This window comes from Pteropus medius, unplaced genomic scaffold (genome assembly GCF_902729225.1).
Source record: "Pteropus medius unplaced genomic scaffold, Ma_sr-lr_union100, whole genome shotgun sequence".
NCBI lineage: Eukaryota > Metazoa > Chordata > Mammalia > Chiroptera > Pteropodidae > Pteropus > Pteropus medius.
The window spans coordinates 6,038,513-6,063,838 of NW_024342469.1; the positions used below are offsets into that span (position 1 = coordinate 6,038,513).

The 25,326-nt window shown below is 37.4% G+C and overlaps 1 protein-coding gene, 1 non-coding gene and 1 pseudogene across 4 annotated transcripts in view; all 3 read right to left on the reverse strand.

Annotated features, from left to right (window-relative positions):
- Positions 1 to 25,326, reverse strand: part of EP300 (EP300 lysine acetyltransferase) — a 69,092-nt gene that overhangs the window by 8,928 nt on the left and 34,838 nt on the right. For all 3 annotated transcript variants that reach the window (XM_039863365.1, XM_039863366.1, XM_039863364.1), the window contains 19 exons: positions 24,349 to 24,466; positions 23,506 to 23,680; positions 18,419 to 18,496; positions 17,882 to 17,991; positions 16,274 to 16,411; positions 15,256 to 15,690; positions 13,839 to 14,018; positions 13,448 to 13,592; positions 11,540 to 11,658; positions 10,135 to 10,374; positions 9,652 to 9,740; positions 7,627 to 7,707; positions 5,493 to 5,549; positions 4,836 to 4,913; positions 3,214 to 3,281; positions 2,115 to 2,265; positions 1,852 to 1,998; positions 1,124 to 1,237; positions 164 to 329 (listed from right to left, as the gene is read on the reverse strand). In XM_039863365.1, the coding sequence (XP_039719299.1) occupies positions 164 to 329; positions 1,124 to 1,237; positions 1,852 to 1,998; positions 2,115 to 2,265; positions 3,214 to 3,281; positions 4,836 to 4,913; positions 5,493 to 5,549; positions 7,627 to 7,707; positions 9,652 to 9,740; positions 10,135 to 10,374; positions 11,540 to 11,658; positions 13,448 to 13,592; positions 13,839 to 14,018; positions 15,256 to 15,690; positions 16,274 to 16,411; positions 17,882 to 17,991; positions 18,419 to 18,496; positions 23,506 to 23,680; positions 24,349 to 24,466 (2,689 nt within the window). The remainder of the gene's footprint in view (positions 1 to 163; positions 330 to 1,123; positions 1,238 to 1,851; positions 1,999 to 2,114; positions 2,266 to 3,213; positions 3,282 to 4,835; positions 4,914 to 5,492; positions 5,550 to 7,626; positions 7,708 to 9,651; positions 9,741 to 10,134; positions 10,375 to 11,539; positions 11,659 to 13,447; positions 13,593 to 13,838; positions 14,019 to 15,255; positions 15,691 to 16,273; positions 16,412 to 17,881; positions 17,992 to 18,418; positions 18,497 to 23,505; positions 23,681 to 24,348; positions 24,467 to 25,326) is intronic.
- On the reverse strand, positions 2,403 to 2,514 carry LOC120603040 (U6 spliceosomal RNA). The gene has a single exon (XR_005652945.1). It is a non-coding gene; the product is annotated as a U6 spliceosomal RNA (small nuclear RNA).
- LOC120603091 (uncharacterized) lies at positions 7,151 to 7,274 on the reverse strand (annotated as a pseudogene).

A 25,326-nucleotide genomic window follows, 5' to 3' on the forward strand; every position in this document is an offset into this window, starting at 1 on the left:
TTCGGACAAAATAAAAACACTTTACCAAATTAGGGTTAACTTTATGTTACATGGAAGAGGAAGAACAAATAGAGTCTCGTGAAGGTAGTTAAATGGCAGAATACAGAGCAGTAGGATTAGCAAATGTGCACTTCTACCATGCCCCCCCCACTGCCCCGCTGACCTTATAGTCATGGACAATTCGCTCAGACACGGCCTTGTCAAGCATCTTTTTGTACCATTCTTGCAGTCGCTTAGGCTTGGGTATCTTCTGGTCAGGAGGATGACAATGGAAGATATAGTCGTCTCCCTCACTTGGGGGACATGCCCAAATATGCCCTGTTGTATAACTAACAACACAAAGAGAAAAAAAAGTCAAGAGAGAAGATCATCCATTCTAGGAAGAACGCCATATTTTACAAGGTGGAGTCAGTACAGAAACCAGCAATTTCCCAAAATAACACAAAGTGCATAGTCCAGCATCAGATCAAAATTCTTAGGCCAGTACTAGGCATTGCCCAAAACACTAACAATGGATCTCCCGTTGACTAGTTCTTCTTGGAGGTTTCCTGAAAACTCGTTGTTCTTGGAGGATCCAAAAACCCCAAATGTGTGGTCAAAGACCAAATGAAATGGAAAATGGATCTATTTCAACACGAAAGCTCAATGAATGCAAACTGTTAACAAGGAGAAGTGGTGAATAGTCTCAAGCACATATAGACCTTAAAGGTAAGGAAATGGGTCTGGTGAATTTTTATTATCTCCAGACCTTTGTTTTTGGTTTCCATATCTAGTGTAAAAGAATCAAATTCAAATGTTTAAGGTTCTGGCCCTGAGTAACATACAACCTTCAAATCAAACGGAACCTAACAGCTTAAGTGAAGGAAATGCAGCGAAGCTGATCTGGGGAGGGTGCGACTAGGGCCAAAGCAGCCATTTCTTTCCTATTGGCAACAGTAACACCACGGGATCACCACAAAGTCGGGTTACGGTTTCACTAGATGAAAATGAAGTTGAGAAAAAAAGACAGAAAATCGCATATTTGCATGTTTTAACTGATGTCTCACCACAATACCGGTAGTTTAAGACGAATTAGTCTAAACCAATTGTTTTTAAAAATGGCATTTGTTATCAATATACTTACCCTAATTTCTTAACATATTCTAAATATCCAATCAGAATTTCATGGTAGACTGCAGTTCTCAAGCATTTAGGACGGAAGAAATGAACACTATCGAGGTATGATATGTATACTCTCCTGTGCCAAACAGGGAGAAAGAAATCAAGTCAAGTCACATAATGAGTTCTTATCAATGTGGCTAAAAAATACATTCTCTCTTTTGTGCATTTTGCTCATCCTGTCATTTGTAATGCTTACCACACAGTACCATAGTTAGGTGACGAGACTGTGAATGCTGTGGCTCTACTATATAGTCTCAGTACCTAGCAGTGCCGGAAACACAGTGTGTATCAGTCAATATTTATGGATTCAAATGGTTTCTGGCAGCATCCTTATTCTGGCCTTTATGGTATTTTGGAAACAAATTCTAATTATTCTACCTCATTTGTATGATATTCTTTCACATACCTCTCCAGGAAGGCACTTAATACAATCTAGATTTAAGCCCATTTTCTGAAAAGTAGTGCATTCGGTTCCCATTCTGGGCTGCTATTCATAGCCCTTGCCTTATTACTATGACCACAGAAAAGCAATACTGAGAAGTACTTATTTATTTTTGGCTCCACTTTAATACTACACTTGAGAACTTGCATTTCAAAACCAAGTACCTCAACCATTTTCTTGCCCATTTTGCTTTTTCGCCTAACTCCAAACTCCCACGCACATCAGGAGGTAGCCCTAGCAAAGCTTACCTCTGATTGGGTGGAGGGCAGTCGGAGCCATATTCTTGAACATGCATGCCAAAGAAGCATAAGTCAACACCATCGATCTCTTCAAAGGCAAAGAGGGCTTTGGTTCGATATGGAAAGGATTCTGCCATCTCTCCACTATCTACAAACCTGTACAATTCAGATTGGAGGGAAAAACCACATCTCATTCAGATTAGAATCATCAACAATAACCATGCATGAACAACTGTGGATCCACGAGAGGAGAAGGGGACATTACTACATACCTTGCTTTCATGCCTGGTTTGACTTCCACGGTTTTGTCAGAAGCATGAACTACCCGAACAGTGACCTCTCCTGACTCAGGGTGATTTTGTCGCCTCAGAAATTCATTCACACGATTCTCCAGAAAGGTGCCTAGCCTGGTAGATGGCAACCCTAGAAATGCAGAAGTTAAAAGTTCAGTGGTAACCAAGGTTCAGATTTATTACTATCAGTCTGAAAGTTCAACATGAAATACACAGAGGCAAGTTGCTGGATTTTGTTGAAAGTTAGCCAGGTAGTCAATACTTAAAAAAAATTTTTTTTTCATGGAAGACTTCATGAGTTTGTGTATCATCCTTGTCCTGGGGCCATGATGATCTTCTCTGTATCATTCCAATTTTAGTATATGTGCAGTTAAAGCAAGCATGGTAGTCAATACTTTTTAAGTGTTATTTTCCCTAACTTCCTATTTTGAAAACTCTGCAGTTTCAGATGAGTTAAAAAAAAAATAGAACAAATATCCACATGCACTTTGCTTAATCTGCAAAAAATAATTATAAAAAAGGTTGGGTATATATAAAAAAAAAAAGGTTGGATATTGTGAGAAACCTTACAGTAATAAAAGCAACCTGTATGTAGGTCAGCAAAAAATTGCAAAAGATCTACAAAACTGAAATAAGATAAATTAATATCCATTAATTATATGATACTTTGTGACTACCACTCCTCCCCCTACTCTCATCTGAAAAGATCACATAGGATTAAAAGCAGCCCCCACTAATAGTATGGACAAAGCTGAGGGAATCACTCATGGGATGGCAATTCTGGACAAATATTCCATACCTAGCCCCCACTAGGAAATGTTCCAAATATGGAGAAATGCAAGAACAAGGAACAAAAACCACCCCACAGATTCCACAGTTTGCTTGGGTCTAACAAATTTCACACCAAAAATTGTTGTGCATTACTATAGTTAAACTCCATATGTTACAGAAAAATTTTTAGTTTGGTTAAATATTTTAAATAAGGTTGAAACGAAGTAATTAATTTTGGATGGTTTATTGTTTTAACTACATGCTTCGGTGAAGTTTGCCAAGATACGCTTATAAGAATGAAACTTACTTTTAGCAGAAAACTTATTTTCTTTCCTAGTTCGTGCAGATTTCTTTAAACAGCCATCACAGATAAACCTAAAATGTAAACCAAGACTCTGCTTACAAAACTTAAGAGAAATGTTTATGATAATGTACACTACAAAATCTATCTCATGTACATAAAAGTTAAAATTCAAAAGACGATCTGGGAGAAGTATTTCTAAATATGCAACGAAGTGAATACAACCAATATACAAAGAGCTTGTAGATAGATATTAACAAAAAGGAAAAAAACCTAATTGAAAAACAGGCAAAAGACTTGAAGAAATGTGAACGGCATATAAACTGGCTTATATGTGAAAAGATTATGAAGAATTAGAAATCAAAACAGGGATTTTGTTTTTGGCCAACCACACTGGCAAAAAGTCTATAAGCTACTGGCAAGGATGTAAAACATGTAACGCTTTTCCAGTAATGCACAACAGATTTAAAATGTGCATTGTCTTTGTTCTTGCAATACATAAGGATGTGTGTACATAAGTAGAATTTCTTACAAAAATGTGAGAGTTCATCAACTAGCTGACTGATCTGAAGTTGTAATAATCACTCCAAGTCTCTTAATTTATCCTTGTCCACTCTGTAGTTTAGGAGAGTACTAAAAATGCGTATCTAAAGACATGTCCACTACTACAACTTTCCTCTGTGTTATTTTCTGGAGATCTGTTAATTGGTCTCCTCTTCTCTATAACCTCCAAACTGGCATCAACAATCAATCTAAGAAAAGAGCACATAACAGTGTAGGTAGAGGCCCTAACCTAGTGGGAGTCGCTTGATGTGCAGATACCCTCTTCCATCCCTTGGAACAGAGTTGGGATCAGCCCCATTCTTGGAGAGTGAGAGGTGGCCCATAGCAGTAGCAGGTAAGTGTCACAATGGACAAAAACCCACTTTTTGCGATAGAAGTCACTGATGATGTGCACCTTAGGTAAGTATGTGGAGAATATTCAGAAACAGAACATGGGACCCAAGAATAGTTCACGGAAGTCTGTACCTAGTCATTTTATGCAACTCTGTCATTCACTGGACAGAAGCCATGTAACTTATTACTATGGCCGTGAAACTTATCGCCCAACCCTCCCTACCTAGAATGTTTAAATTAAATCTTAACCAGAGCCACCATTTAACATACGATTCGCAGTGATGTTTTCTCAGAGAGAGAAACAGCTGTTCCCTTGGTACCCTCCATATCTGTATCTTCTAATATTTCTACTGCAGTATTAAGTAACATTCAGAACCTGGCAAATTTAATAGCACCTAACACCTCCTTGCTAGTTTCTAGGTGCTAGAGATTTCCTGTTATCTCTATTGATAAATCTTTCAAAACCATTTACTTTTAATGTATGATGATCACAAAATATTTTAAAATACGAACCAGTAAAATATTTATACATGGATTTAAACAATGCATGCAAGCAAGAGACCGACATTTTTGGATCCTAGGTTAACGTTTAAAAACGGGATTTTAATTACCTTTTCCCAATCCAAAGAACAATTTTTAGACACAGGAACTCTGAAGACAGGATATAATCATTGCAAAGATGATAAAAATCATCATGAAAAAAATGCCTACAGAAAAAACTGGTGTCTTACCCAGATGGCCAGATGACCTCATGATGAAGGACACAGATCTGATGCATCTTTCTTCCACACTCTGTACATTCAACAAATCTGGAAATAAAAAGCCAAAAGTTCAAAATTTCCAAAATCTTCAGATTTCTGATAATTCCAAAGATAGCCAAAATCATATCCAAATAATTGAAATAGTTTTAAAAAGTTTTTAATTTTTAAAAGTTCTTTAGTGTTACAGGTAGACCAAATTTCAAAAGAGTTATATTCAGTTATTTTGTGACGGTTTTAAATGTGACTGTGGAATGGCAATGAAAAAGTGAAAGACCACTGACGCAGAGTACTGGGACAGCTCAGTGCTCTGAAAGGCCTCCCTGCAAAGAAAGGGACTGTGAACTTGTTTGAAAATGCAGAGGACAACAGAGATAGCATACATGTCCCTGAGCAGAGGTAGTGTGGTGCTTCACTTGGGCCTATCAAATACCATTTGGTCGATTCAGTGAAATGTAAACGAACACTAACTGAAATGTAGACTTCTACATTTCTTACCATTTAAGTTAGATGTATGTCATGTAGATTTAGCTCAAGAATATAGAATCATCTTGCTGGCTGTGCAAACCAAGAAAATGCACGGAGGAAGAAAAATCAAAGTATACTGACTATTCAAGGGGAACTACTTACAGTTCAGGATCCAGTGTGTCATTTTTTCTCTTGGAAAATTGTTCTTTATTTATTGTACTAAAGAGAGAAGAGGGACACAATGAGAAAAAGCAATATAGGAAGATGAGCACTGTGACCACTGTTCTAACCCAAGGAACATATCTCAAACTGTAAGCGGATTATTTAACTCTAAGAATATACCAAGAATACATTAAACAGGTATATTCTTGGCTCCCACAAAAGTGTAGTTTACATAAAGGAATGCTGTGTTCTAGTTCCTCTTATAGGAAATGGAGATCCCAGAACTAGAAATAATAGTTTGCTCTTTTCCTTTTAAAATCTTGCCTGCTACTCTGTTAGGTATTTATGCCCTTTAATAGTTCAATGTTCCTAAACTGAACCATGAAAGATAGTATGTACAGAGAGAGCTAAACCACTATTTAAAAATAATACCCATTTTGTAGTTAAACAATTTTTTTTATATTAATAGAAAATTTCAATATTAAGAATACATGTTTTAGGTTACTAATAGTTTTAAAAAGTAAAAACTCTATTTCATAGTATTCATTTAAAAATTTTCACATGGCCTCCCATCCTGCCATCTAGGATACCACCCTACTACCCATTGCCTCACAAATACAGACGCTATCAGGCCTATCATTCTCTAAGTAGGATTAACTTCATGGGGCCCAATTATGACTACAAAAACGAGGATACCTCCACATTTAAACTTTTTTACTAGTTATAGCCTAGAGATATGAGTGTGCTCTGAAGAGTAGCAGCATAGGAAGACCTGGGAGCTTGTCAGTAATGCAGACAGGCCCACTACAGACCTGTTCAAAGCCAAACATGCATTGTTCTAATGTTCAGAAAATGTGGTAAGCTACTCAACAGTACTAGAATAAGGCTGTCTTCCTTTCCTGCATCAGGGAAACCTAGCTAAAGCTGACATCTCTGTTTTAGCCAAGGGTCAGAAAATCTTAAGGCTCAAGAGACTCAGTACCTACTCTCCAGATCAGTACCTGATCCCACTATACTGTACTTCAATGGTGCCTGAAGGAAGAATGCAACTTCAAAATTCAATTTGAAAAATTAACCAGTTTTATTCAGAAGCCCTGTTTTACAAGTAACAGAACAATTCCAAACTTGTTGGAATGTTCTCAAATGCTTGTTTACTATAGGTTAAAACAGAAAAACAGAATATCAAAAATACGCCAAACAGTTCTTCTCAGAACAGTGCAAATGTGAAATACAGTGATCAACCAAATCTTATGAGATTAGAAGTACTATGTGGCAGTTGAGAATGTTTGAATTTTTTTCTTGGCATTTTCCAAACAGTAACAGCTTTTAAGATCACAAAAGCCCAATGAAGTCTCTTTCTAAGTCACTCTAACGAATTCCTGAACCCCTAATGTTGTTAAATGATAGTCACAATTATAGTGATTATTACTTATATGAGGAGGCTATAAGGTGGTTGTTTAATTCCCCTCAAACTCAAAGCAGTTAATAATGAAGTTTCCTTGTATCAAAACTTTCAATTTTTAGGAGAGAAGCTGATTGTTTTTTTATTTTATTTAATTAAAAAAAAAAGAAAGATTTTTTTTTTAGGCAAGGTAACCCTTGGTTGACTTCACAGATTGCAAGGACCTTGTCAGCTTACAATCCCTTATTTTTTTTTACACCTACAGCACCTGGTCTTCCTAGGGGGTCTCCCATCTAAGTACTAACCAGGCCCGACCCTCCTTAGCTTCCGAGATCAGATGGGATGGGATCGGGCTTGTTCAGGGTAGCACTGCCATAGACTTGATTGTTTTTTTATAGAGGAACTATATCTAAAATGACCACCCAGTGCTGATGCATTCCCTAGACTTACGCTAACAGAACTGTCTGCTGTGATGAAGTGCTCGCTATCTGTGCTGACCAACATGGCAGCCACTAGCCACAGATGTTTAGTGAGCACTAGAAATGTGGCTAGTGCAAGTGAGAATTTAAAATTTTATTTATTTTTAATTAATTTGCATTTAAGTAGCCATCTGTGGCTAATGGCTATTACACTGGACAGTGTAACCCAAGATCATTTAAAAGCCAGAGCATAATCTCCTGATGATAAACTGAGAAATAAGATAGCACTTTCCAAAACAATGCAGTTACTTACGTTTGAGGCTGGGAAGGGTCATCCCCCAAAGAAACGCTCTCCCCTTGGATTTCATTGAAACACTTCTCACAGAAATGATACCTGTCGGCAAGAAGGCCATACTGGGGTGAACTATTCCGTTCACACAACACAGCCCAAGCCAAGCAACGAAGCCACCAATCACAGCAGGCCAAGGAGGGGGACGGGAGCAGAGAGCAGGTCATCAACGGCGACAAGGACATTCAATGATGCAGATTTATGGGCCCCACAGTATGGGTTTTTTGTTTTTGTTTTTTTGCAATCAAAGCCAAGTGCAGACAACGACAAGCATGAGGGAGAAAAAAAAAAACACAAAACAAACGAAGAAATGAGGGATTGCAGGACAACAAAAAACGTAAAAGCAAGACAAGACAACACAAAGCAGAAAGCCAAGGCAAAGCACAGATTAGCATTAAATATCTCAAATGGGATCACAAGTAGCAAATGATTACAGCAAATAAAACAAAGTTTCGCTTACACAGACCTATACCCTTTCATTTTAGTAACTAAATAATCAAAAGGAGTGAGGAGGATGAATATACCGGGAAAGAATTATTGCTACTCTATTACCTAAACCCATACACTTCTCTCCACTTCCAAAAAACATCCAACAACAACAACAACAACAACAAAAAACAAAATTCACTACAGATACTAGGAAATAGTCATCTAAAAACAATTGTGGGTTGAAAAAAAACATTTTTTTCTTTTTGATCCCAACAAAGCCACATAAGAAAAAAAAGAAATACTGTTTTCAATGAAAAGTCTGCACAAGCAGTTAAATAATGATTTTAACCATTAAAACATAGTTGAAAAGGCAAAAGAAAGGCAGTGGTGTATGCAGGTACACGGTTAGATGATCCTTGGTACAAATATCACAAACACTATAAATTAAAGTTAAAAATCCAAAAATGCTATGTCAAGATTGCAGCATGAAAAAAGTTTCGTGCTGGTTTGTTACTTGCTTTTTTGAAAGTAAGGCGCTTTTAACAACTCAGGACCCACTTTTCCTGTGGATTCGAAGGACTACAAAGCACTAGGAGAGTTCATAAACTTTTTGATTTACAAAAAGTTTAAGTAACTTTTTCAAAGCTAGAAATACATCTGTAGCACACAAGTTCAGCAAAAACCGCGACAATGGGTTTGGTTGTATCGAAGAAGTAGAGTATTAATTGCCCGGCCTTGCTATTATACTGTCTCAGAGCCCAAAGTAAACACCCCAACCAAGCTATACTGTAGGCTGATTACTGAAGATAAGAGACAAATCATGGTTAACATAGATTAGTGAGTACAATTTTTTTTAACTACAGCCACTGTTTGGGCAGGAGAAAAGGCAGAAGTGCCTAATTTATTAGAACCCTACCATCCACTGTCATAGGCAAGTGTTTGTCAGTGTCTGGTACAGAGAAATTTTTGGCGATATTCCTTTTTATGTGCTTAATAGAGATAAAGCAAATACTCTGGAATCTGTTTTCACATACTTGAGGAACAACTACTTAGGGATAGGCCACAGAGAAAAAGAATGAATTTCCAAAAAGATATAGCTGGCTGATAAACTTTGGGTTAAAAATTTTCTGGGTAGCTTTCGGGAAATGAGATAGCCAGCAGCAATTTCATGGACAAGTAGGAAAGACTTATTAGTTTGAAAATGTTTTGCCTGAAGCTGTGGTGAGCTATGAAAAGACAGTGGAAAGAGAAGTGGAGCCTGGGGTATAATCCCATCTATGCCACCAGCACACAAAGTTGCTTAACTTCCCAAGGCTCTGGGTTCCTGCCTTTCCTATTTCTATAAATAAGGGCCCAGACATCTGACGCAAGGCTACTTTCTGCTAGAATATTGTATAATTCTACAAAGGCAGAATGCAAAGACCAGAACTTGTGCTGTACAGCTGTTTTCAAGCAAGTTAACTAACACATGAACCATGACCGTATGAGTACTGGTCCATCCGCATGCACTCCCTAGACATGTGGACACATGAACTATGGGATACACATGGTCACACTTACCTGTTTTGGTAACTGTAGTAAGTGGCATCACGAGGGATTGTGCATAACTGTTTGCCATAGCAACAGAGTGTCTGTGGAGAGAACTCCAACTGCAAAAGAAACCATTCATTATATAGTACATAGGTCTGAAAGACAAGCTAGAATATTTACACTGGCAAATCAAAAACAAGTCAGTGAAGTCTTAGTTTGCATTTGTGTTCATCATAATGGGCTATTCAGTTTCCAAGGCAGTTCACAGATCCAAAACCGTTGTAACCTCATGGTTAAGTCATATCCTTCCACCATTACCAAAAAACTGAAGACAAGAGGAGCTCAGTGTGAACTGGAATGCACAAGAAAACCAGTACATGCCAGGTACTGTGCACCCACACAGGTGACTATGATAGAGTCCTTACTCTAGATGATGAACTTATAATCTGATGATTCAGGATTCAAATTAGTCAAGTTTTCCACACAATTTTTATCTGTCCAGAAATTTCTTACCTTTCTGCCACAACAATATCCAAGGCTTTGCATGACTGGGTCAATTTCTTGTTCAAAGACCTCAGACAGCTTGGAGCAGTATTTGTACACCCGCGATGTTTTCCGATTATATAACCAGGCATTGTTGAACATAAGCCAAATGTCATCCACATACTGCCAGGGCTCCTGATACTGTCCAGTGTCTAACTTCCTCTTGATGGTAGAAAGATCCATGGGGCTCTTCACAATATCGAAGTAATCCTAGAAGGACAGGTGACACGAATTGACGTTACTCAAAATTCTCTGTATTTAAGGGAGATGGCATATCTTCAATTATTAATTTTCCAGATATTGTTGAATCTTTGACCTGTCTATATTTCTAAGATATAGCTGATATCCGATCTTTTTTAAACCATTAGTCTAGAGATATGACGCAACTCAGAGGGCAGCGAGAACAGACTTTCCAGACAGCTGGCTGGCTGATGATCTACTGAAGCGACTCCATGTTTTACCATATAACGTATGTGCGATCACTTCAAAGACTCTTAACATTTTAGAACTACAAGGGTCCTATAGATAAAAAAAAGCAAAGTCCAAAGAACATCAGTGATTCATCTAAGGTCACAGAAAAATACAGGGGAAAAAAAAAAGTCCCTAATGGATTTTTGTCCCTTGAAAGCACTCTACTGCCTTATCCATTTTCACTTCAGACTCTCAAATGAAACCTGCTAGCTAGTAGCCTAGTGTATAAAAGCAACTTTAAAAGGAGGTGAAGCTAATTTGGGCCCATCGTTTCTATCATAAACTACTGATACTCCAGCGATAAAAATAAATCGTATGACTGAACAATCTCCTACGTGTATACCCGAGAGAAATAAAATCATACATCCACACAAAAATTTCTATATGAATATGCATAGCAACGGTAGTGTCAACAGATGAAAAAGTGTAAACAACCCAAATGTCCATCAACGAATAAGAAAATGTGGTACAGCGGTACGAAGGAATATTACTAGGCCATAAAAAGGAGTGAAACATGGACTCTTGATATAATACAGACAAACCTTTAAAACATTATGCTAAGTCAAAGACGCTGGTCACAAAGAACCACATACTATATAATTCTATTTAATGAAATGCCCAGAAGAGACAAATCCAGAGGCAGAAAGCAGACTAATGGTTGGGGATGGTGGTAGTGGGGGCTGTGAGGGAAATAGGGAGTGACCGCTTATGGATATGGGATTTCTTCTGTGGTCTGATGAAAATGATCCAAAACTAACTGTGGTAATGGCTGCACAATTCTGTGAATACACAAAAACCACTGAATTGTATACTTTAAATGGGTGACTTGGACAGTATGTGAATCATGTCTGAATAAATCTGTTAACCCATTTTAAAAAATTCAGAAGTACCACTACATACTTACAGGGATTCCTAGAAGCTGAGGGTCCACAGGCTGACGAAAAGGAAGGGATTCCGGATCCTGTCGGTAAAGTGCCTCCAACGTTGGCATCAGTGCCTGACGTAATTCCTCTGGTTTGAAAACTTAAGAGTACATTTGAAAGTAGTTATCGATTAAGCAAAAGGAGGAGAAAAGTTCAAGTCAAAGCTAAAAAATATCTCAAGAATCACAAAACACAAGTTGCATACACTGTCCTCACTGGAATATCACTAAGTAAGCACTTCCTGTTTCTAATTCCTGGTCTGCTTAAGGTAGCACCTTCAAATCACCATGTCTAGTTACCTTTAAACAGCTTTCATAGCTTGGCTATTTCTTTGGTCAGAAATTTAGTTAAGATAGTGTTGACCGTGTAGAAAAAGACTCCTAGCCTTCCAAAAATTTATAAAGAGACTTGTCCAAATAACATTCTGAAAGATACTGGTGGTGAGAGGGATGCTGTCAAGCAAGAAAAGAAAAAAGTCCATGTCTGTGTTATAAGTATTTAACAAGTCAGAAATTAGACCTGGTATTATCTGATCACTAAAGGTCTCAGAACGACTTAAGGGAAGAGTTCCTCATTATGTCTCATTATGTCTTAGAGCTTAGGAGGAAGATATAGTTACAATTTAAATGGCAAATGTGAGGTTTAAGTCTAAGGAAACAGAGAACTAAATTGTTATGCCAGAGCCATGGACTCACTTGATGAAATGATGTTCAAATACTTCTCAGTTATGTCTCCCAAAAATTAGGAAAGATTTGCTGGCGTCTCCCAAGTGGAATTAATTTAAGCTCTCACTCAAGAAGCTAGTCATCAAGGGTTCAGTTTTGAGCTTTAAAAACATACTCTGGGCATAGGCCTTGTTATTTCTACTAGTTACAAGTTAATTTTATTTTCATTAGAGTGTATGTGTTAGCACTTTAGATATTTATCACCTAATGGTGGGGGTTGCCATTAAAATGATCAAACAGATGGGCTTGTCTCATACTTGGTTGTACTCAAACATAATTTGCAGACTTGTGAGATTAGCTGTTTCAAAGAGAGATTCCTAATAGTAAGACTGGGTTTGCTGCACCTACATTAAGATAGCACCTCAATATGTATAAACCTTTTTTTAATGAAAATAATTGTTAACCCCAACATTTAAAAGTAGTACACTGTATTAATGGAACACTTTTATATATATCATCCCTAGGAACCAGGAGACTCCTCCTATTGAGCTAAGATCTACCGGTGCCACTGAAGGGGTCTCTAGAGCCCCAAGAAATTCTAGTCCTAAACTAATTAACTTCTGTGGGGACTGTTTAATGCTGTGCTAAGCAGTGCTGTTTGCCTGGCCTGACTCATCAATATGCAGCAGCGTGGTTCAGAGCAAAGATTCTGCATCAGCCAACCTGAGTTCACTTACCAGCTGAGTGAGCTGGGGCTAGTTACTGAACCTTGCTAAGCTTCAGTTTTCCAGCCTGTAAAATGGGATCCAAAGCCTCACAGAGTTGTGAAGTTATCAAACGAGACAATGCAGGTGTGTGACACAGTGCCTGGTTATTGTTAACAGTAGGTTAACAATAAATGTTGTTATTATTGCTATTATTTCCTACATTTCAGTCGAAAATATTACTTAACAATTTCCTTTGAAAAAGAGAATTTTGACAGGCGTTTACCATCTAACCCTGAAGAAATGATGGGTGTGACTGACCCAGTGATTCCAGGAAGCAAATATATCTTAAAAAATATAAATTCTTTCCCAACATTAGTAATAAAAAGAGACCAGGCCAAGGGCTCCAAGCCTAATGAAATCACATTAAAGTCAATTCCCAGGCTTGATGCCTGATCCCATCTTTCTCAAGCTCTTCGGTTTTCCTTGCCTCCAGGAATACAGAGCTTAAGACACTTACTCTTCTTCTTTGACTGTCCTGGGGCTGGAGATGACTGGGTAACTGAAGTACTTGGCTGGTCTTCTTCCTCTTTTATTTCAGTTTTTAATTCAGTGCCTCTCTCTTCTGTTTCTATAGGTTCTACTTTACAGTCTTCTGTTTTCATCTAAAAGGCAAGATACGTAGATATTTTTAGCATTACAAAGACACGTACCTGGAAGCAATAAGGTCACAGTCTTATTCTCCCCTTTTCTGAGTAATAACGATCCTTCAAATGTATCTGAAGACTGTTTCTCACATGGAAATCAACAGAATGAGACCTAATTATGAGAATACTTTCCTGTAACATGTGTAATTGGGTTCCTAGACTGAGGTGCTCACCACATAGCAGCAGTCATTGCCCTACTCTCACCTCTGGAATATCCTCTGGCTGAGTAGCTGGTGGTTCTGGTTGATCCACTTCCATTTTAGCCTCCATTTTCACTTCCTGTGAAGGCTGCTTCTCAGGAATGGTCTGAGAATTCACTTCTGTGCTACTAGTAGATGGAGGATTTGATACCTGCCCTTCAATGCTTACAGCTGGCTGGGAAAGCTGGGCAGAGAGGGGGAAAAACACAAAAAGTTTGCCAATTATTCAACCAGAATTTAAGCTACACAACAAGATGGCACAATTAACCACCTATTTCTAGGCCAGTGTCATTATATCCATTATGGTGCTTTCACTTAACTGCTTATTTCACCCCTTGTAATAATTATACTAAAGTACAGGAGACTGAAAATTGGCAAATTATTGGCTGTGCATAAAAGAGCCAGTAACTGTTTCTTTGATAACTATCATTCTTTGGCAGTGTGTGAGGGGTGGGGGTTTCAGAGATGACTGCCTAGAGAAGCTCACATTTATAGAGAAATGGAAAGAAAATAAGGATGACTGGCTATCTTGTTTTGTTTTTAACTTCTCATTGGGAAAAGTTTCAAATGTACAGCAAAGCAGAGAAAATATAATGAACCCTCATAATGAGTGGCTGTTTTCAATTATCATATTCCACTGAGATAAACGGCTATCTCTATCTTTTTCCTAAGTCTCCTAACAAGAAACTTCATAATGATAAGTTAGTATTTTCAGGAACTACCCTACAGAGAATAAAGTGAAACATTTCCTTTCTGTACTGTGCCTTTTCTTGCCTATCAGAGGCCAGGATGAACCAGCTGTTGCTGAACAGATACGAAGCACTTGTGACTCACGGACCTCTCAGTTCACCAACATGACAAAGATCTAAAACACAGGCCTCAGTGATCAAATTGGAAGTTCTAAGCCTTGACACACAGAGTTCTACTAGTAAGGATGCAACTATTAAAGGTAAATTTGGATTTCTACATATACATAAAGCAAGCCTCTCACAAGGAAGCTACAGGTTGTTTCAGGCCCATACTTTTCTCATCTTAGATCATAATTTTCTAACCTTAGCTAGGACCACAGACACTCATAAATCCCTGATTTTTTGTTCTTGTTGCTCATTTGCTCTCAAGTATTACAGCTGAGACAGCCTGAAAAATAATTCTTTAAAATTCACGTGTTGTTCTAAATGTACTACAGGCTCTCTCCCCTTGTGGTCCTCCTTATATGCCCCAATGCCTCAGAATACAACATGAAACACACCATGGTCAACATCAGACTTGAATAATAAATATCCTTGGAACTCCTTCTATGCTAGGTATTACAACAGAAGTGATGGAGGAATGGAGAAAGAAAAGGAAGGAAGAGACAGTGGAGAGGGAAAAGAGACAAAATACAACTGAAACGATTCTGCTAAACCCAAGTCTCGGCTTACTGGAGTCGCAGGTTGCGGAGGCAGCAGTGGTGCCGTCGGGGTGGGAACAGATGCTGCCGTACTCTGCTGTGAGAGAGGCTGCTGCTGTGGCTGGTCGGCGGAAGCAGCAGCAGGAAGTGAAGGTTGTGCTTGGGGAGGAAGTTGCGTTGGTGGTGGTGTAGGTGTCTGCCTTGGAGGTGGATGCAGAGCCTGGGACTGTGGCCCAGGTGGCATGGCTGGAGGTGTAGGGACAGGGGCTGGAATTACTGTTGCTGGTGGCTGCTGAGCCCCTATGCTTGGGGGAGTGTGGTGAGGGGTGGGGGTACGACTAGGTACAGGAGAGGGTGAATTCTGATGCAGAGCTTGAGGGAGAGGGGGACAGTGAATGTGGCTCCCTTGAGACCCTGGAGGCATTATAGGAGAGTTCACAGGGCAGGAAACACTGGACATTTGTGCCTGTTAAAGTAAAAAAACATAACAAGATGGCAATTAAGAAGAGAAAGAAATATTTTCATAAGGCAGGCTAGATGCATCTAAGGACAGAAACTGAACAAAGGAAAACGTCAATGAATGCCTCAGTTTAAAAATGTGATAAAAATCCTGTTATTGGGGGCATATCTTTGGATAATCTAACCAATACAGTATTTAAGTAGACTTTAAAAATTCAGCAGAAGGCCCTCAGTACCACAGGGGCATGGGACAGGTAAGCAGATCGTGTTTTCTGGCCTTCCTATGTTCTCTTCAGCTAGAGTTCTTCCTTTTGCAAGTAGTTGTACAGTTTCATCTTAAAGTGTTTACTACTTAAAAAATGGTTACATTCTCAATTTATTTCCCAGTTTGTAACAATTAACACTACTGCCTATGTCACAGAGTAATCTTTTCATTGTTTAGAATACTATATGTCCATAATTGTTCTTATTACAAACTTGGAAAATCTTTCACCTACTATTTACTGTCACCCTTTCCTGTAAAAAGAAAACCTAGATCAGAGTTTCAAGAATCCCAAAAACAAATAAGAAAATTCATTTGGAAGACATACTTGAGACACTGGTGCTTGACCGCCAGACGGAGCCAAAGGCATATTCGTTACATTCATTCCCTGTGCTGGGAACGGAGTCTGGGGAAGGAACTGGTTCGGGTTGGAAGGCTGCTGTATGCGAGGTCCATAGCCCATAGGCTGCACACAAGAAACACAGCACCAAATTGATTCATTATAGTTATTCTACTAGAGCAGCAGCTGGAATCAACTGCCCCAGCCCTGCTGAGGAGGGTGGGGTAGGAAAGGAAGAAAGTCATGCAACCACTGATTCTCATGCCAAGATAACAGAGACAAGCTTCATATTTTACCTAAGCCTACTCTAAAATTACAAGTGGTTATGGACTCTGATGTACAAATGCACCTAGAACTCTGACAAAGTAGAGGTAAATGTTTCTTTGCATGCTCTGTTGAGGAGAGCGAATCACAATTTTACAAGTTCTTTGCTCATGTCGACGGTACTGTAACAGCACAAATTTTAAGATTCCATAATGGGTACAAACAAGTAAAATATTACAATGTTATGACTGAACCTGGTAGCATTCATAGTCCACAAATACTCTAGGATTATTACATTTTATTTCTAAAATCATCCCAAACAAATCCAGGGCTTTAATAAAGAATTATGGAGTACCAAAGGCCAAAAACGTCATAATCTAAGGCAGGCATCTGTGATACAGATTAAAATGAAGACTAATAAGAATTCTCATTAAACAAAGGGGACTGGTACGCCAAGATGTCCTGATAGACTACTCCAAAAGGCCTAAGTACTAGAGTCACTAGCTAACTCTGGAAGACGGCGAAAAGCTGGAGCCAACCAAAGGTTGATGACAGGTTTAGAGTTTCCAACAGAAACAGTGAGATGCTTAGAGTTCTTCTTTATCTTTAGTCTCTAGTACCAGGTAACTGCTTTTCCATCACCTTTGCAAGATAGTTTCCTGCCTGGGTTTGGAGAAGACAGGCATTTATGGAAAAGAAGAGACTGTGTTAAACTGTGTAGGCTACTAAACATTAAGATTCAAGGGAAAGGTGACTGGCTACTCTTATAAAGCTTTCTAGTACTATAACTATGAACAGGACTTGAAAGCATACCTCTTTTAGTGTTTATTTATATATATTAAAATCAAGACAGTTCTTAACTATGTTGATCTCATAATATATATGCTTTAGAAACCTAGTTTTCCCATTTAAAGCTCTCCTACCATCATGTGAGTTCTGAAATTATTGATTACATAACATCCTAATTGACAGATGTACCAAATTTAACTTAACTCTATAATGTACATTCAAGATACACCCTTTTTTCAAAAAGGTACATAACATCTTTCAAATGTATTATCTTCAAAACATATTCTTTTAGTATCGCACTGATTATTTCTGTAGGACCAATTTCTAAAAACAATTTATAGGTAAAAGAGGTAAAAATTGAGGATTTTAGTATTCAATATCTACTTAGTCTCATCTCTAGAACACAAATCAAAGTTAAGAATTAATAACTTATAGTTAGCTGGTTAAGTAAGTGTGAGAATTTTTGTTTATGAAGTTAAAGAAAAAGGATTTTTAAAATGTCAGGTGAAGGCCAAAGAGGTTACCTGAAGAGCTTAAACTTACAGGGTTGAGAGTTCCAGGCTGAGCCAACTGTCCATGGTGCTGAAGAGAAGAGGGTTGCCGTGGTCCAATAGGGGGCTGGGGCATACTTATCTGGCCAAATTGATTCAAACCTATGAGTAAGTGCAAAATATTACATGTGAACACCTTCATGGAATCAGAGATCAGAAGACAAGAGTCCTTATTTCTAATTCTACATCATTTTCCCAGGATAAATACAAGAACCTGCTTTCAATGGTGAATAAATCTGTTTCATTCACAGTAGCCGCAGAAGGGCACTGTTAATTTTAACATCAATTTCATTTTGGCCAGGTGGTTTTAAATGGATACTCAATCATCTAATAATGTCTTTGCCCACTGATCTGCCAGCCAACCTGCTCTTCACATTTTCTTCTTCCCTGGGCTCCAACTCTAAAAGGCTTTCAGATTTCTGGTGGCATGAGGCAAGAATCAAGGTGGCAAGTATAACCTTGTAGTACAACAGGGACTCTGTTAAAAAAAAGGCCATGGATAAATACATAGATTTCTCCCATAACTCACCAGATTGTGGCGGTGCCCGAGGCATCATCTGGTTTGGCACATTGCCACGGATCATAGATGGATCAGGAAGAGGGCCATCTAGAATGGAAGAGAAATGGTTAGAAAAGGACCTTTTAGCCAGTTTCTCATCCTTTAAACAAATCCACAAAGCATTTTACTGATATCTTGAAGAATTCATTATGAATCATAAAAAAATAAAACTATGAACCAGACAGGAACTTGAAGAAAATGTTAGTTCTGGATATATGAAAATGCCTCCACCAAATGATTTTAGTATATTCCTTTATGAACTAGGGTGCTTTCAGTGCCGATGGGGAGATAACATAAAATCTTAGGTTAAAAAGGCCACTATTGCATTTAATGCACTATTATCTTACTATCTGATTCTTTGGTTTGTATGTAGAATACCTCCATAGAAAAAAGCCACAGATTTTGTCCAATGACTAAATTTGACTCTCTACCCCAATAATATGTTTTTATGCAAACAAGCCCGGTGTGAACAGACTTTAAATAATCCACACATTATAGTGCACTATATATTAAGCGCCTCTTAAAACAATAGAGAAATGAGATTAAAATATGAATACATGAATTCTAATGTTTTCTTGGATTAGCTGCACTTCTAGCACAGCACTTCCCAACCTTTTTCACATCATAGTGCAGAAAAAGTAATATTTCTATAGCACCCCAGGAAAAGACAAAATCCTTGTAGTGACCCAATTCGACCCTGGACATGCCCTACTCAAAGTGCTACGCACTCAAGCCTTAGACTGTGCTCTAACGAGAAGCCCACCACTTCGGACAACTCTGTTTTTGCTGTCATTCTGTTCATTTAATAAAAAGTTTGCTATACTCAGTAGCAAAAAAATGATCCTACGACTAAGTGGCTTACTACATACAATTTGAATTAGTAAGTCCATAAGGACTTACCACTAATATTACTCCTAATAAAACAATAATACACTGAAATTGAAAAACAAGAATACTCAACATTTAGTGATATCTTTTACCTGCAACTGTGTAAGATATACAAAATTACATGTGTAACCTATGTCCACTATATTAAAAATTAGAAAACATAGCAAAAAGAGATAAACTTGTGTTAATAGTTTTATTCTTCCACATGTGTATTAACATACACTCTATACACAACAAGGGTTTCACCTAACAGACTGAGGAACTTTTTCTCTTGTCAATAACATGGACAGACATTGCAAGCCAAATTACGGCAGGGGCCAGGCAGTTACTATCAAAACTAGGCACTTGAAACTACAGGGAACACAGAAAACTGTGAAGTGGAAAAAGCACAACCCTTCTAAACAGGAAGCAACCACTCTAGCTATAGACAACAGTGCCCTGTGAGAGAGGGGCCAAGTCTGCGATGTCCTTCCATTTCTAAAGGAAGCCAGAAATCCAGATTTAATGCAAAATCTTCTGATTAACACGTGAGACTAATCAAATGAAAAAGACAATCCTACTGCCTACATCTGGCCAAAGCGCATCTGCTTACAACTATGATGGATATGACAGTTTTTACTGACTCCATGGCATAAATTGTCATAAAATCTACTGTTGGCCTGTTAGGTCTCAATTTTTCATTTATTTTAAGAAATATCTGATGGACATTTGAAAGAACGATTTTGATAAGTTTTTAAGATAAATATTTAAAGATAAAGAATATATGTACACATATAAAACCATTAATTGAAATGTTCACAATTTACATTTTAATACTCTCTTAATGCAAAATATACATATAGGATCACACAATCAAAAACCTCATAATGCACAACGCTAATTTATCCAGGAATCTTACCACCCTCACAGGAAACCATAGTTAACAGATTAGTATTTACTTCTTCCAGAACTGTTTTCTGGGAATATGTTACATTTCAAAAAAAAAAAAATCAAATTATAATCCATATACTTGTCTGTCATCAACTTTCTCTTGAGGTTTTTTATATTTGGGGAAAAAAAATTAAGTCAGCTCCTATTCAACCTAATAATTAGTTTTATGTTTTTCAGACTGCACATATATCTTTCACCTATTTGGCACACCATCTTGGCCTCTAGCAGCCACCAATCTGTTCTCTGTATCTGTGAGCTTATTTTAAAGATTCCACTTTTCAAAAAGTGAAGTCACATGGTATCTGTTCTCTGCCTAACTTATTTCACTTAGCATAAATAATGCTCTTTTCAAGGTCAATCCACACTGTTGCAAATGACAAGACAGTGTTTTTTATAGCCAACAATATTTCATTATCTGTACATATACAAACATTTTTTTTATCCATTCATCCACTGAGGAACATAACTTTGCTATTGTAAATAATGCTACAATGAAAACGGGGGTGCATATATGTTTGTCTTATTCAACCTGCTATTCTTAGGACACACTTGAAGCTTTTTACCTAGTCAAATTTATCATTCTTTTCTTTACGGTTTGGTTTTATTTTCTGGATATTTCCTCATCTACCTTTACATTGAGGCAAAATAATGAGCTAGGTTTAGACGATTCAGCCTTTTCTTTTGAGAAAATTTTCTTTTATTACTTCTTAACTTTTAAATTATAATTTAACACATTTTAATAGTTTAGAGAAGAATGTGAGGACAGAATGCCTGGGTTTGATTCCTGGTTCTGCCACTCACTAACCAGACCACAGACAGGTAACCTCTCTCTGCCTTGGTCTTTTATCTATAAAATGGGGATAACAGCACCTATGTTACTTAGGTTGTTGGACCTTTCAACTCTGCTTTCTATAGCTACCATCTCTACCGATTCGATTTTTATTTTCTATTCTAGTTTGTACCTTCTAAAATAAAGCTGTTGTAAATCCTACCTTCTGTTTTGTATTAATATGGTTTTAATCTTGATTAACAGTCCCAGTTCCTCTTCTACCCTGCTGTCTTTTTGTTTTCACTACTTCTGTGCAGAATTTCTGTCTTCTGAAGTTTCTTGTTTTCTGTAATAATTCTTCAAATGCTTTTTCTAACCTTCTCTTGCAGTTTTTTCTACCTAAGGATCCCAGTTTAGATCTTTTCTAATTAGTATTTATCTTTGTATAGGGAGTGGCCTGCTCAGGGTGTGCTGTTTGCTTGGAAAGAGGGTAGGTGGAATCACCTTAGAGCTGTCAATCTCTCAGCCATATCCTGACCTTCACTTTTAAAAGGAGACAACTCCTGATGGTTGGTTAAATCTCTTCAGTTTTCTCATTGCTTGGGTGTAAAAGGAACGCTGCGAGGATGCCCCAGTTAAAACATTCTACTGTATGGCTGGATGGTTACTTTAGTAATATAAAACCGGAGCACTTTGAGGATGATTCTCATGTTGCAAAAGTATAAATTATGTTGTGACTATTTCTGTGCAATTATACCATTATTGCTTGGAATGTAATTTCTAGAAATGGAACGACTGGATTTAAGGGAATGAACAAATATTTAAAGTTCTCGCCAACAGCATTATTTCAGAGTCATGTTGTCACTAATGCCCATTCTAACCTTTATAGACCCCTAAAGGTCTGTAATGGTTTTATTTATTCTTTCCATTTCTTTTCACATTTTTCTTCCCAAATGTTTCAACTTTTTTTCCCCTCGAGTAAATATTATTTAGGAAATTAGTACCTTTAATATTGAAAATATTTTCCTAGCCTATTATTATGTTTATGGTTGTCATTTTTTTCTTTAAAGCTTCTAGGTCCTATCTAGTTTAGAGACCTTTCTCAATTCAGTTTATATTTTCTTCAATATTCTAAATAATATTTGCAGTTTCTTATTTAAGGCATACATCTTTCGATTCTTCTACTATTAATTTCTGTGTATATGGTAAGTAGGGATCTCGTTCTACAAAATGTCAGATTTAGTATAAGCTAAACGTCAACATATACTTATGGCAATTCAGTTTTACTAATATTTGTTCCCACCTGGGTTATACCGTACTGTTTTTACTCTAACGTAAGACAGTAATTTAATATGGTAGATTTTAAACTTGGCTCAAATTTCTGAAGAACTCAAGTAAATTCTACCACACCCAAGTAATCTCAAATCTGTCTACTTGTCTCTTTACCTTGGCCACTGCCCTAATTCAAACCATCAGCACTGAAGCAGTCTCCTCAACTCTAGTCTTGACTTTCTCATTTCTGAACATTTGCTCTCTTACCTACTCAAAAGATATCTGCATTTTCCCTTACCAGCGGGCCTCCAAATGTACTATTCCCCTGCCAGAGATGCTGGTGCCCTTCTCTTTTCACATCACGGCCTAATGGAAAAAAACACATCTAGCACGTGGCAATTAACAAATGAAGCTGCTAAATTAGGCCAGTGGCAATCCACATTTCAAGGCCTGAGGGGGATGAATTTCACAGCCCACCTATAATCTACTAATGGCATAAGAGCTGGTAAGTACCTACTGGCTTAGCTAGAGCTACCTATCAGGTACTCGGCTTTCCTGACTCAATAAATACAGGTTTTTCACTATCATAGCCTTTCTTCACATCATTTAAACAGACTGTAGTCTTACTATTGTGTAACTGTATTTTACTGCTTGGAATCTACTAATGAGTCAATGATTAAGGCAATGTACAATCATCTTGGCCATCTGGTTAATAATTCATTAAGTCAAGAAGACTGCTTTAACTAGAACAGTGAAACTGAAAATGCTTTAATAAAATTGTTCTTAGCCTTTGAACATATTGTGTCAGTATAACTAATATGCTGTTGTATGTTTAGGACGAATAAAAGCTGGTGGGGCTTTTGAGCCTGCTCAGTCTACATCACTGGCTGCCTACCATACTGCAAGTCAGTGAAAACCTGTGGGCTATCGTTTTCTAGGTGTCACTATGAGAATATCCTGGGCTCTAAAAATGATGCCAGATTATCAAGACTGTTAAGTACCATACCCAGAAATTGTAAATATATACTGTTAAGCTACCATTTTTATTAGAGAATTAATTGTTTTCTTGGCCAAGGCAAAAAAAGGGTTATTCAAAAAGTCCAGAACAGTTGCATAAGCTAATGCAAATTAACGACTCTGGTGAGAAAACACTCTATTACCAACTTCCTTCCAAAACACCATAACAAAAAACACTTACTAGAAGTCATTCCTGGTTGTGGCTGCCCCATGTTAGGCCCTGGATTCATGGAAACTGGCACCATGCCTGCAGCATTTGGTAGCATGTTTTGTTTTTGTAGTCTAGTCCTTCGTTTTTCTTCTAGTTCTTTCTGGATTTTATAGATCTTCTCGGCTAGCAGGTGGTAATATTCAGCCTTTTTGAATTTTGGAAATAAGATATAGAGATGAGAAAAAAAAGGAACTACCATCAAGTGAAATGAACTAATAGCAGATATTAGCTCCATCTAAAGAGGCAGGCAGAAACTAAAAGGGAAAAGAATGTAATTTCCTTTCTTGGATCATTTTGGAATGATCGTGTGAAAAGCAGCTTTATTATGAGCCTACACAGTAAAGCATGACCTCTCAAAGTAAGTTTACAAATTACGTGCTGGCAATTTATAGCCCATGGAAGGATACACTACATTTTGAAGAAATGCCAATTTAGGGAAGAAAGTTCAAGTGATGTAGAGAAACTGCAATACTACTTGAGATCAAAATACTAAGCAGCTGATTCACCATATTCCAGTGAAAATAGCACGGAGCTGGAAACAGCTCAACCACTTTCTGAGCTGACAGAAGGACAACTGAGATAAAGTGCCACATGAGTGCACTGTATTATTAAAAGGAAAAATGTAAGATTTTGATGACATATACTTTAAGAAAATTACTTTGTTATCTTGACTGCACAGTGAGAAGAAGACAGGATAGCTAAAGTATATGTTCTGAAATATGTGTTACAAAGAGGAATAAACTAAGCAACGAGAATAGGTCAATTTCTAAATTTATATAGAAAAACTTTATATAGAAAAAAATAAGTGCTCACTCGATTATTTGCAGATTCATACATGTCCCCTTCCACTTTCCGGGCATATGCAACTAGGTTTTCCATCCGTCTGTCTTTTAAAGCAGCAGGATCCGGAGTAGGAAATATGGCTTGAACGCTAAGAACAAAAAATCCTACCACTGTTACATCATGTCGGCTTTTTGATCTCACCACAGAAAAATGTACAGTATTTTTAAACGTTTTCCTGATTAGAATTTCCTCATTTTTGTACAATGTACACATTAAGTAAAATAAAAAATAAATTAAAAAAAATGAGGGCTAGGATGTGCTCAAATATAAAATACATTGATCAAAATGAAACTCTCTTTATAGTAAACGAAAGGTTTTTCTGGTCAAAACATAAGAAATGAATCCATAAATATACTCTCTGGCCGGTTACTCTAATGTGGAGGAAAAAAATTATACTGTGCAACCTGAATAATGAAGTGAGGAAACCTGACTTTTGTTATGGTATCAAGTAGCAACAGCTTTTAGATCCTTCTACTCTCCTAAATTTACTCAGCTTAGCAAAATAAAACCTAATCGTCACTATGAAATCTTGAAAAATCAAAAACTTGAAAGATGGGCAGAAATGCAAATTCTGCTAAATCCAATGTCTTTTACTGTCTAGCCATTCCTTACAAAACGCTTGGCACGAGTGTTCCTCAAGACTGACAAAGTGATTTCCGGTCACTAATTTTATCATTTGGACGTCTCATGTTCAGTAAAGTACTTGCAGGAACCAGATGAGGAAGAAATAAATGCAAGTTCAGAATATTTGAGTTTGTAAAAAATTTAAAAATCCACATGCATAAGCTTTTAACATCAAGTTAGATGATCAACCTCAAGTAATTATGTTTGTTAAATAAGAGTTTCTAAACAATTTGATTATCATAAATAAGTTTGTTTTGGCTATTCCTTTTCTTAGTTTTATTAAAATTTTGGAGTTTCCTCCTTATTGTCAAAGTCCATTTCCAG